The sequence below is a fragment of the Lacerta agilis genome, chromosome 10, assembly GCF_009819535.1.
Source record: "Lacerta agilis isolate rLacAgi1 chromosome 10, rLacAgi1.pri, whole genome shotgun sequence".
NCBI lineage: Eukaryota > Metazoa > Chordata > Lepidosauria > Squamata > Lacertidae > Lacerta > Lacerta agilis.
In genome coordinates, this window is record NC_046321.1 from 7,879,466 (window position 1) to 7,891,509 (window position 12,044).

Consider the following 12,044-nt stretch of genomic DNA (forward strand, 5'->3'; position numbering starts at 1 on the left):
TCAAATTCAAACTCTTCTTCCTCTTCTTCTTCTTCTTCGTCGTCGTCCTTGGCGGTTTTAAAGCAGAGGTTGGTTGGCCATCTGTCCTGGATGCTTTAGCTGAGATTCCTGCATTGCAGGGGGGTTAGATTAGATGACCCTTTGGGTCCCTTCCAACTCTACAATTCTGTGATTCCCTGCCTTTGGCCCCACCAGCCCCTGGTGCACCTGAAATTTCTGGTTCCTTCAAATAGCTGGAGGAAGAGGCTTTTTGACACTATGGGGCTGTCTGAGTCGGAATTCCACTCCCTCACTGAGCATGCTCAGTGGCCACTGAATGTTGACCATCTACTGCAGGGCAGGGAAAAAGAATGGAGTGGCTGGACTCCTGCACAGGGGGCCACCCCGCGCTGCAACATTCTCTTGCAGGTCCAACTGATGTCTATCCTTCCATGGATGTTACCAGCTAGGCCACCCCTGTTCTTTACTGTTCTCCTTTGCAGCATGTTTTCTCCCCCCCCCCTTGTTCTCCCCTCTCCACCCCATCCTGGGCCATGGCCAGGCTGCACTCCCATAATAGCACATGACTCAGTCCAGAGGCAGAGGGCAAAAGCTACAAAGAGAAGTGGAGGCAGAGCCTATCCAAAGCTGAGCCATTATCAGAGGATGCCGGCATGGAGAAGCCGCTGTTTGCACAACTCCTAACCTGTGCCCCCATTTGCGTTACCGGGCAAATATTTGCCCGAGTCCGACCAAAGTTAGCATTTCTAAAGAGCCTTCAAAATACTAGAGAGCCCTCTGCGGCTGTTTTTAACTCCTCCTTGAACTTGGTTCGGCAGAGCAGAGAGACCCACCGCTTGGCCTTTATGCTTGCCGTTCTCGGGAAAGGGACAAAATGAAACCTCTCGCTTGTTTCTTAGTCTTCCTCTTTGCTTTGGAAACATGGGGCTTTGATTTCATCGTTGAAGAAAACCCACAGGTAAGCGTCCATTTCCATCCTGGGCCACAACATTCTAAATCTACGGAGGAAAACAAAGAATGGGTTGCCCTCATTTCTCCCTCTGCTCCTTCTTTCTTACGAACTTTACGGCACAAGCCTATTACAGGTCTACGCAGGAGTAAGCCCCGTTGAGTTCATTTGGGCTCATTCCCCAGCTAACAGGAGCAGGACTCCGCTGCCTTAATCAGCACAGTTGCTTTAACTAAGATGTAACCAATATAACCAGCTGGCAGTGCAATTCTATACAAATCCCTGAGCTTTGGTCATGTCTCTTAGGTTGTGAGCATGAGGGCAAGGATGGCCTCTGTGATAAGTCGTTTTGGGAGTCTCTTTTCCAGCAGAAGAGTGGGATGAATAAGGCTTCTGCTAGTCATATTAACACTGAGTGGGTTGTTACTGTTATCTGACCATTCTCGAAGGACCTCAAAACGAAATACAGGGAGGTAGTCTACGCCGAGAAATTATGATTAGCCCGAGATCACCCTGCAGAACAACAGTTCTCTGAGTGCTTGAAAAATCAATCCATCTTCCCAGGGAGCTCTGGGAATTATAGGCCTGTGAAGGAAATAGGAGTCCCCCGACAGTTCTCAGCACCCTGAATGAACTACAACTCCCAGGATTCCTTGCAGAAAGCCATGGCCGCTAAAGTGGTATAACAAGGCTTTAAATGGGGCCTCAATCGGATGGGGATTTGTACTTCTACACCTGCGTGTTCTCGGTGAGGGTATATTCTCTTGTTAATAGCCGACTTGTAAAGTTTCAGCACCATCGCAAAATTCGGATATGTGCAAAATTTGGAGTTTTAGATGTGTTTCGGTTTGCATATCGTTTTGGAAAGCGCAGATTTGACAGATTTAAATGTGCGCTGAACCAAATGTCTCCTCCATCCCAAATTCCAGGACAACACTCTCTGATTCTTGGTAGTGTAGCTAGGCATAACGTTTCGCAGATCAGTCCGCAACGGGAGTAAAGAACGCACATCAATTGTACATCCTGCACAAAGCACAAATTGCTGTTGTCTAATCGTCTTGGGTTGCTTGCTGCCTCAGTTAGCTTGACCGCCTTCATTTGCTTTCAGGTGGCAAGTTCACCATTGGTGTGTCTAGAACCGAACACACACCTTGCTCCCCTGATCTTGGCATTGGTTTTTTTTCTAGGATCTGGCTGGTGTGAAGATTGATGGGTTCTTTGCGAGATCCGCTCTGCACCATGGCAGATACCAGGTACAAGTTGCTCACCTATTTACTTATTTTACAAAGCACAAAAGGATGTCATATAGAGGAGGGTGAAAGGTTGTTTTCTGCTGCTCCAGAGAAGCGGACACGGGGCAATGGATTCAAACTACAAGAAAGAAGATTCCACCTAAACATTAGGAAGAACTTCCTGACAGTAAGAGCTGTTCAGCAGTGGAATTTGCTGCCAAGGAGTGTGGTGGAGTCTCCTTCTTTGGAGGTCTTTAAGCAGAGGCTTGACAGCCATCGGTCAGGAATGCTTTGATGGTGTTTCCTGCTTGGCAGGGGGTTGGACTGGGTGGCCCTTGTGGTCTCTTCCAACTCTATGATTCTATGATTCTATGAAAGAAGTGTAATGAGGAGAAGAAGAAAAACAGAATAGATTCCTGGCAAAGCAAATAATTTATCTTAGAAGACATCTGAAAGCAGCCCTGTTTAGGGAAGTTCTTAATACGTTTTATTGTGCTTTTAATTTTCTCTTGGGAGCTGCCCAGAGTGGCTGGGGAAACTCAGCCAGATGGGTGGGGTATAAATAATAAATTATTATAATATTATTACTTAAATCCTGTAAGGTGATCTGCTCTTGGAATGTTGCACTCCCTCCAGTGGGGTTTTTCCCACCCAAACATTTTTTTTTTACTTGGGTTTTAAACAAATGCAAATGCAAGAACCATTAAACACTTAATCCAGCAGTACATCTAATTATGTTTGTATTATCCATTGTCTCTAGACATACACTTACACATTCGACATTCAAACATATTACTCAATGTAACCGCTCCACTGAGAATATTGAATGTTTTGGTATAAGAAAGTCTTGAGATTTCGAGATAGTTAAAGAAAGGGGTCCATGTTTCTTGAAAGGTGTCTCTATTCATTATGCCTTTAATTGCCCTCCTGTGTCTGGTGAGACGCTCAGACATTGCTATATCCCAGATATTATTTTCCCATATATTCCGGGGTATTTCAGTCTGGTTCTTCCGTTGCTGAGCTAATTGTGCTGCGGTCAGTTAGAAGCCGACCAGTATGCTGTGGCGCAGGCTGGAGCCTAAGTCTGTGTCCAAAGACAGTTGGGCTAAGGCAGGATTTGGAGAAAGGGGTTGGCCTGTAATTGCAGGTATAATGGAGAATACTGCATTCCAAAGGTTTTCAACGTAAGGGCATTCCCACCAAACACGAATAAATGAATAAAGCTTGCCTCCTCCCGTGCTGCCAGGTTATCTGTTTCTCAACGCCAGATGCAAGTTGTTGTTGTTGTTCAGTCGTGTCTGACTCTTCGTGCCCCATGGACCAGAGCATGCCAAGCACGCTTGTCTTCCACTGCCTCCTGCAGTTTGGTCAGACTCATGTTAGTAGCTTCGAGAACACTGTCCAACCATCTCATCTTCTGTCGTCCCCTTTTCCTTGTGCCCTCCAACTTTCCCAACATCAGGGTCTTTTCCAGGGAGTCTTCCCTTCTCATGAGGTGGCCAAAGTCTTGGAGCCTCAGCTTCAGGATCTGCCCTTCCAGTGAGCACTCAGGGCTGATTTCCTTCAGAATGGATAGGTTTGATCTTCTTGCAGTCCATGGGACTCTCAAGAGTCTCCTCCAGCAAGTTGGACAGGCACTGTTGTTTTTTCCGACCTACTTTGGGGGTTTCCTAGAGGCATCTGACTGGCTACTGTGAGAACAGAATCCCGGACCGGGCTCTGAGTCAATTACAGTTATAAAAGGGTTAGCTAGATGGTCAACCTTCCTCTGCCTGATCAGTGTAGACCTGTGTAGAACTTCTGCCGATCAGTGTAGACCTGTGTAGACCAGTGTATTACTGTTCTAGGTGGGCCCCTGGTATAAGACAGCTGTGTATGTTCCTATTCATTCAACAATTTTTAACCCAAGGTATTTATGCAGGGCCGGATTTAGGTTTGATGAGGCCCTAGGCTACTGAAGGTAATGGGGCCCTTTATATGTCCAGCTGTCCTTTGTCAACAACAAGTTGTTGTTGCTGTTTTTTGTGTCGAATACATGCTATATGGTAATTTATGGACCTAATAGGTATCTAAAGCTATTTGCACATAGGTATTTTATCAAAGTAATTGTTGAACTGAAATACAATTAAGAAGAAGTATATTAATTTGGCAATAACAAAAGTTCCTTCAGAAACACAATTCACAAAGACTCATAATCTAGTCTCTAGAAACTTGCTATAACATGAAATAACAATAGCAAACCAGTGGGGTTTTTTTAGGGACCAGGCTAGCAGGCGGGGCCCATTACTTACATCAGGCTTCCTCAACCTCGGCCCTCCAGATGTTTTTAAACTACAATTCCCATCATCCCTGACCACTGGTCCTGCTAGCTAGGGATCATGGGAGTTGTAGGCCAAAAACATCTGGAGGGCCGAGGCTGAGGAAGCCTGACTTACATCATAGGAGCCTACACAACACAAAACACTGTTGCTGTTATGTAGGTTTTATTTTATTTGTTTTTTTATCTTATATTTTGGAAATGTACATCCAGTTTTTATTTCCTTTAATTTGGGGGGGGGCAAGAGAGTGAGACCCGAAGCTATAACTTGTTTAGCTTGTACGTAAATCTGGCACTGTAATTATACAACACAGAAGTATGAAGTCTAAGTCTTCGTTCTCGTTTCATTCAACTCCCCCCCCCTCCCCGCAGAGAAGCACATCCGGCGATGACGACTCAGGAGAATTGGTGAGCTTGCATATTGATTTTTCCTCTTTCTCTTCTGTAATTTCCTGCCCCCACCCTCAACCCAGTTAACCATTAGCAGGAGATCAATCCCACTGTTTGTTCAGAGTACCCCCCCCCCAACCCACCCCTTGATCTAGGTACCAGGATATTAACCAGCTGGGGTTTGGGAACAGTTGCACAATATTGTCCCAGGAGGCTGGAATGCAAAGTGACAAAGCGCCCCACCTTGGGGGGAGAACGTCAAAAGCCACTTGTATTTTTCTTTCCAAAACATAATTACAGGATATTACATTCTTTTGTTATTAGCTTGCAATCAATATATTTTTATATGCCGTGTTATTTTAATATGCAATCTGTTGTGTGATTTTATATTGACACGGATGTTTATAAGACCACTGATTTTATTTATATGTTGCAAAACAGTAGGTTAACTTGTGGGTTGTTGTTGTTTTACCATCTGATTTCACCCGTAATTGTAACGTACGTTCTATATTTTATGTTAACAGTTTAGAGGTTTAGATGATTATGCCTGTTAAATAAATACTAGGCACCTGGGGTGGCAAAGGCTCAATTTGGCTCTCAGCGCCTTCTCATGTGGCTAGTCCTCATTTCGGGACCCCTCTGACAGCAGATCCATCTCTGTCTACGTTCACAAACCTACTCATGATCGTTCATTGCTGGGGCTGGTGGCAGCTGGAGTCCAGCAACATGCCATGGGTTCCTTACCCCCTTCTCAAAATCCTCAGTGAATATAGGGACACTGTCAGCTCAGTTGACTGGATTGATTCAGGAAAGGCTTCTCAAAATGAAATATACTCGGAGTCAAGTGTGAATTTCATGCTCTTTATTCAGCTCATAGTAGTGAGGAATGCAGTTCCCCCAAAACGTCTGCTTTATATACACTATTTACACAATGGGCCCCACATGATTGACTAATTCCGGGATACTCCTGTATGCCAATTGGGTTGCGGATTCACTTCCACCTGGAGCCGGATTGGGTGGCTCCTGCGGACCAATCAGACTGCTGCATTCTGGATCCTATTATTCTAGGACCAATCAGACTGCTGCATTCTGAATCCTATTGTTCTAGGACCAATCAGACTGCTGCATTCTGAATCCTATTGTTCTAGGACCAATCAGACTGCTGCATTTTGGATCCTATTCAACTCAGTACATAACACAAAACAAGTTCATCACTTGGCAAACAAACCTTCCCCCAATTCCCCCACCCTAGAGATAATCAGCTGAGCTGACCATTCCCCAGGGCCAGATTTAGGTTTGATGAGGCCCTAAGCTACTGAAGGTAATGTCCAGCTGTCCTTTGTCAACAACAAATTGCCACTGTTTTTTGTGTTGAATATACGCTAAATGGTAATGTATGGACGTAATAGGTATCTAAAGCCATTCGCACATAACAAAATATGCATTTTATCAAAGTACAGTCATACCTCGGGTTACGGCTGCTTCATGTTGCGTGTTTTCGGGTTGCGCACCGCGCCGAACCCGGAAGTACCGAAACAGGTTACTTCCGGGTTTCGGCGCTCGCACATGTGCGGAAACACTAAATTGCACTTTGCGCATGCGCAGAAGTGCCGAATTGCAACCTGCATGTGCGCAGATGCAGCGCTGCAGGTTACGGACACTGCGGGTTGTGAACGCGCCTCCCGCACGGATCACGTTCGCAACCCGAGTGTCCACTGTAATTGTGGAAATGTACAGTACATCCAGGTTTTTTCCCTTTAATTTTTTTTGGGGGGCCCCAAGAGAGTGGGGCCCTGAACTATAGCTTGTTTAGCTTATACGTAAATCCACCACTGCCATTCCCCATAGCTTCCACTTGTCTTTTTTCTATGCTGCCTTTGCTTCTTGATCACTTCCCACTTCTTTCTGGGTCCTCCAACGTAGACCGAGAATCCTCCGACCAAGGGACTGTGCAACACCTTTGTTCTGTACACCACCAAGTGCCCTGACAGATTAAAACAAGGGATCTACTTGCTCAACCATGAGAGAATCTAAGCATCCCTTGGGGAAAGTTCTAGGGATATGCATACAGTGGTATCTTGGTTGAAGAACAGCCTTGTTTACGAACAATTCGGTTTACAAACTCTGCAAAACTGGAAGTAGTCTTCTGGTTTGCAAACTTTACCTCGGTCTAAGAGCAGAATCCGTATGGTGGAAGGGCGCCGGTGGCGGGAGGCCTCATTAGGGAAAGCGCGCTTCGGTTTAAGAATGATTTCGGTTTAAGAATGGACCTCCGGAACAGATTAACACCGTAAACCGAGGTGCCACTGTATTTGGATTTGCACCTGTCCCTTCTCTTACTCCTGCCCAAATATGCGGATTCCTCCAGGTGGCGGGCGATGACAACATAATCCTCCATAGCTACAAGGTCCAGTCCACCATCACTTCTCGACTGGCCAACACGATGGTGCAGACCAAAGTGGAAAACCGAGCCAGGCACCCACAGAACCTGGTCTTCGATGTTCAGATCCCCAAAGGGGCTTTCATTCACAACTTTACCATGTAAGTAAAAGCTGGCCTGGTTCCACCAGTTGGTATATGTGCAGGGCGACTGTCTAAAGCAGGAGTGGGGAGACTCACAGCTCAGAAGTCGAACAGATTCCATTCTGGAAGTCCCTTCGACTTCCGAAACATTTGACTTCCAAAGCGTGGATTCTGATTGGCTGCAGGAAGCTCCTGCAGCCAATCGGAAACCACAGAAGCCCTGTCGGGCGTTCGGCTTCCAGAAGAATGTTCAAAAACCGGAACTTCTGGATTTCGGTCATTTGAAAGCCGAAATGTTTGGATCCCAAGGCATTTGGGAGCTGAGGTATGACATTATTATTATTATTATTACCCCGCCACTCTGGGCAGCTTCCAGCACCTATAAAAAAAAAAAACTACTTAAAAAAAACTTGAACCGGGCATGAACTAGAGGTTTCCTGCAGAAAAGCAGACACCGCTTTTTAATTTTAGTAATTTATTTGTATACGTACTGCCCTTCATCCAAATATCTCAGGATAAAAAAAACAATTTTTTAAAAAACAAAATACATAATAAAAACAAGAACAAAACAAACCCATAACCACCCCCCTCCCACAAGCACATTTATTGCAAAAATAAATACATTCTGATGGCACATTGTTCCTGGGGCCTGGGGGGGACCATAACCATTCTCCTTTCAGACCACAATAGTTCTTTAGAGGTATTTCTTGTGACAAAAGAATTCTCCTGCATTCCTCACACCTCCAGTACCATTCCCCATCAATCAACGACAAAACAAATCGCCTTTGAAAACTGTCAAATTATTGTCAGAGAAATTTTCATGGGATGTGGTACAGGATTTTTGTCATGCTTAGCTTATCATTCTGAGGGACGTATGGATGAAATTGTTTTTTGGGGTGATATCATTTTTGGATATATATATATATATATATATATATATATATATAGGGATGCAGGTGGCACTGTGGGTTAAACCACAGAGCCTAGGGCTTGCTGATCAGAAGGTTGGCGGTTCGAATCCCCGCGATGGGGTGAGCTCCTGTTGCTCGGTCCCAGCTCCTGCCCACCTTGCAGTTCGAAAGGACGTCAAAGTGCAAGTAGATAAATAGGTACCGCTCCAGCGGGAAGGTAAATGGCATTTCCATGCGCTGCTCTGGTTCGCCAGAAGCGGCTTAGTCATGCTGGCCACATGACCCGGAAGCTGTATGCTGGCTCCCTCAGCCAATAAAGTGAGATGAGCGCCACAACCCCAGAGTCATCCGTGACTGGCCAGGGGTCCCTTTACACACACACACACACACACACACACACACACACATGAAGTAGAAAGAACAAGAAAATTCCCCTCTCCTCCTTGGAAGTACTTTGCAGCTGTTGATAAGATTCCTTGTTTGTGACTGTTTTTCTGCCCCTCAGGAATGTCAACGGCATCACATTTACTAGTTCCGTGAAGGAAAAATCTGCAGCCAGAAGTCAATATGCCCAAGCGAGAGCGAAAGGCAAAGCTGCAGGAATATTGAGGTATGAACCTGACTTTATATCTATCTATCTATCTATCTATCTATCTATCTATCTATCTATAGTGATGGACTAGGAGCTGGGAGACCAGGGTTCGAACCCCTGCTCTGCCATGAAGTTCACTACGTGACCTTGGGCCTGTCAGTGTCTGTCAGTCAAACCTCCCTCACAGGGTTGTTGTTGGGTGGGTGAAATGGGGAGGAGGGACCTCCTTGGAGAAAAGGTGGGAGTCAAATGCAATAGTGAATAGAATTTAAAAGGATGAATTCTGTCCTTAAGGGCCTCAGTCTCCAAAAACCCCGAGGGTCCATTTTAAATGGATGGAGAGATTGGTAGAAAAGCTTAGCTCTCCCAGAAGTATTGGCCTCTGGGTGGGGGAGGGGGATCTGTTGCCGATCAATGCCTTATGGAATGTATTTCTGTGGAATGTCATAGTGAACCATCTGCAGAAATGGCTTTTGAATAAAAAGTATTGGTCACATTAATCCTACCCCAGAGGACAGGATCACACTTCAAAATGACCTTAACAGACTAGAGAACTGGGCCAAAGCAAACAAGATGAATTTTAACAAAGTACTACACTTGGGCAAAAAAGACACAAATACAGGATGGGTGACACCTGGCTTGAGAGCAGTACATGTGAAAAGGATCTAGGAGTCTTGGTAGACCATAAACTTGACATGAGTCAACAGTGTGATGCAGCAGCTAAAAAAGCCAATGCAATTCTGGGCTGCATCAATAGGAGTATAGCATCTAGATCAAGGGAAGTAATAGTACCACTATATTCTGCTCTGGTCAGACCTCACCTGGAATACTGTGTCCAGTTCTGGGCACCACAGTTCAAGAAGGATACTGACAAGCTGGAACGTGTCCAGAGGAGGGCGAGCAAAATGGTCAAAGGCCTGGAAACGATGCCTTATGAGGAATGGCTTAGGGAGCTGGGTATGGAGAAGAGAAGGTTAAGGGGTGATCTGATAGCCATGTTCAAATATATAAAAGGATGTCATATAGAGGAGGGCGAAAGGTTGTTTTCTGCTGCTCCAGAGAAGCGGACACAGGGCAATGGATTCAAACTACAAGAAAGAAGATTCCACCTAAACATTAGGAAGAACTTCCTGACAGTAAGAGCTGTTCGGCAGTGGAATTTGCTGCCAAGGAGTGTGGTGGAGTCTCCTTCTTTGGAGGTCTTTAAGCAGAGGCTTGACAGCCATCTGTCAGGAATGCTTTGATGGTGTTTCCTGCTTGGCAGGGGGTTGGACTGGATGGCCCTTGTGGTCTCTTCCAACTCTAGGATTCTATGATTCTAATGGGCAATAGGTGCATCAGCGAACATTAGACATGGCAAGCTGAGCCTGCAACAAATAAGTGCCAGTTTATCCTCACCTTCGAACAGGTGTGCAGACTGCCAGCCAGCCAGGCATACCCTATTTCAGGTTACTCCATTTCATGCCCCCCTTTCCATGGCTACTTTGCTCAGTTTTGTTTTGGAGGGGGGATGCTACCCCTTAGGGTTTTTAAAAACATCTCTTGTAGTTCTGCAAACCCCCTGAGTTCACTGCTGGAGTGATATTTAGGTCTGTAGCCTTCTTGTTCAAAGAACTACCACTATTATGAACTGTTTGAGAGATTTCTATGGGCAACTGGCCGACCACCGTTGGAAACAGAATTCTGGCCAATATTGGTCCGATCCACATAGGAGGTCCTTATATTTGAATGCCAGAGGGATGACAAAGAATGAGCTCATTGATTCCCGGTTCACATAAGCTTATTTTTAATATGGCAGAAGCACAAGGTGTTGACTGGTTAGGGAACTGGTGAACCAGTCCTCCAAAAGCTTCAGAGCAATCCTTGTGTCCTGGCTTCACACACCTTTTAATGATTTTCTGGCACGTGACGACTCATCATGTGGATCAGTGTTACCTTGAGTCCTCGGATGCTGCTGGACTACAACTTCCATCACCCTCTTGACCATTGGTAAAATCAGCTGGGGGTGATGGGAGTTGTAGTCTGCCAAATCAGCTGGGGATGGTGGGATTTATAGTCTGCCAAATCAGCTGGGGATGATGGGAGTTGTAGTCTGCCAAATCAGCTGGGGATGATGGGAGTTGTAGTCCACCCAATCAGCTGGGGATGGTGGGAGTTGTAGTCCGCCAAATCAGCTGGGGATGGTGGGAGTTGTAGTCCACCCAATCAGCTGGGGATGGTGGGAGTTGTAGTCCGCCAAATCAGCTGGGGATGGTGGGAGTTGTAGTCCACCCAATCAGCTGGGGATGGTGGGAGTTGTAGTCCACCCAATCATCTGGGGATAATGGGAGTTGTAGTCCACCCATTCAGCTGTGGATGATGGGAGTTGTAGTCCACTTCTGGGGAAATCCGACAACGAGCACTTATCTAGATGATCTTGAGGTGTCTGGAAGCTTTCCCAAGCCTGGCGCAACATACATGATTAGCAGAAAAGGTTAAATTGGTTGTCAAATAAAATAAAATGGTTGCGTGAAAGATTTGTTTTCTGATGAACTGAATGGAAAACATATTAAAGGGCAGAGAATATGATGAGATGTTTGGGGTCCTCTACCTGCCCCTGTCTCAATTTACTGCTGGCATTTCGGTGGCATGTTAAGGGCTCGGGTGTTTCTCCTCCCCTGTGTGTATTGATGACTGAATTCAGGAGCAACACCCTTGACATGGAGAACTTCAAAGCTGAACTCAACGTGCCAGGAGGAACCAAAGTCCAGTTTGAAATCCATTACCAGGAGCCAATTCGGAGGAAGCTATCGACGTACGAGCATGTTATCCCCCTTCAGCCAGGCAGGCTGGCCAAACACTTGGAGGTAAAGCAAAAAGATGGGGCTGAAATTGTGGGTTTGGAGCACCACTTTAAAGTCTTAATTTAATTTACTGTCATATTTCATCAGAAATCTCTCAACGAAAAGGAATCTGTGTAATACAACACGAATTCCGTGCTCGAACCAAAGGAGAGCTTGTGCTGCTGCTGCTACTAATTTTATGAAATTCTGTAAAATAAAAAAACTAATTGCAATTCCACATTTTAAGTGCCGCAAATAAACATCTCTGAAAAACGTACATGAAACAAAACAATGAAGAACCACAAATA

General features: G+C 45.5%; 1 protein-coding gene across 3 annotated transcripts in view; it reads left to right on the plus strand.

Moving 5' to 3' along the window:
* The first annotated feature begins 695 nt into the window (after positions 1 to 695).
* The window catches only part of ITIH2 (inter-alpha-trypsin inhibitor heavy chain 2), a 39,428-nt gene continuing 28,079 nt past the window's right edge, over positions 696 to 12,044 (plus strand). For all 3 annotated transcript variants that reach the window (XM_033162288.1, XM_033162289.1, XM_033162290.1), the window contains exons 1-6: positions 696 to 958; positions 2,137 to 2,202; positions 4,871 to 4,906; positions 7,257 to 7,429; positions 8,828 to 8,932; positions 11,598 to 11,760. In XM_033162288.1, coding sequence (XP_033018179.1) covers positions 875 to 958; positions 2,137 to 2,202; positions 4,871 to 4,906; positions 7,257 to 7,429; positions 8,828 to 8,932; positions 11,598 to 11,760 — 627 coding nt within the window. In that variant the 5' untranslated portion in view covers positions 696 to 874. The remainder of the gene's footprint in view (positions 959 to 2,136; positions 2,203 to 4,870; positions 4,907 to 7,256; positions 7,430 to 8,827; positions 8,933 to 11,597; positions 11,761 to 12,044) is intronic.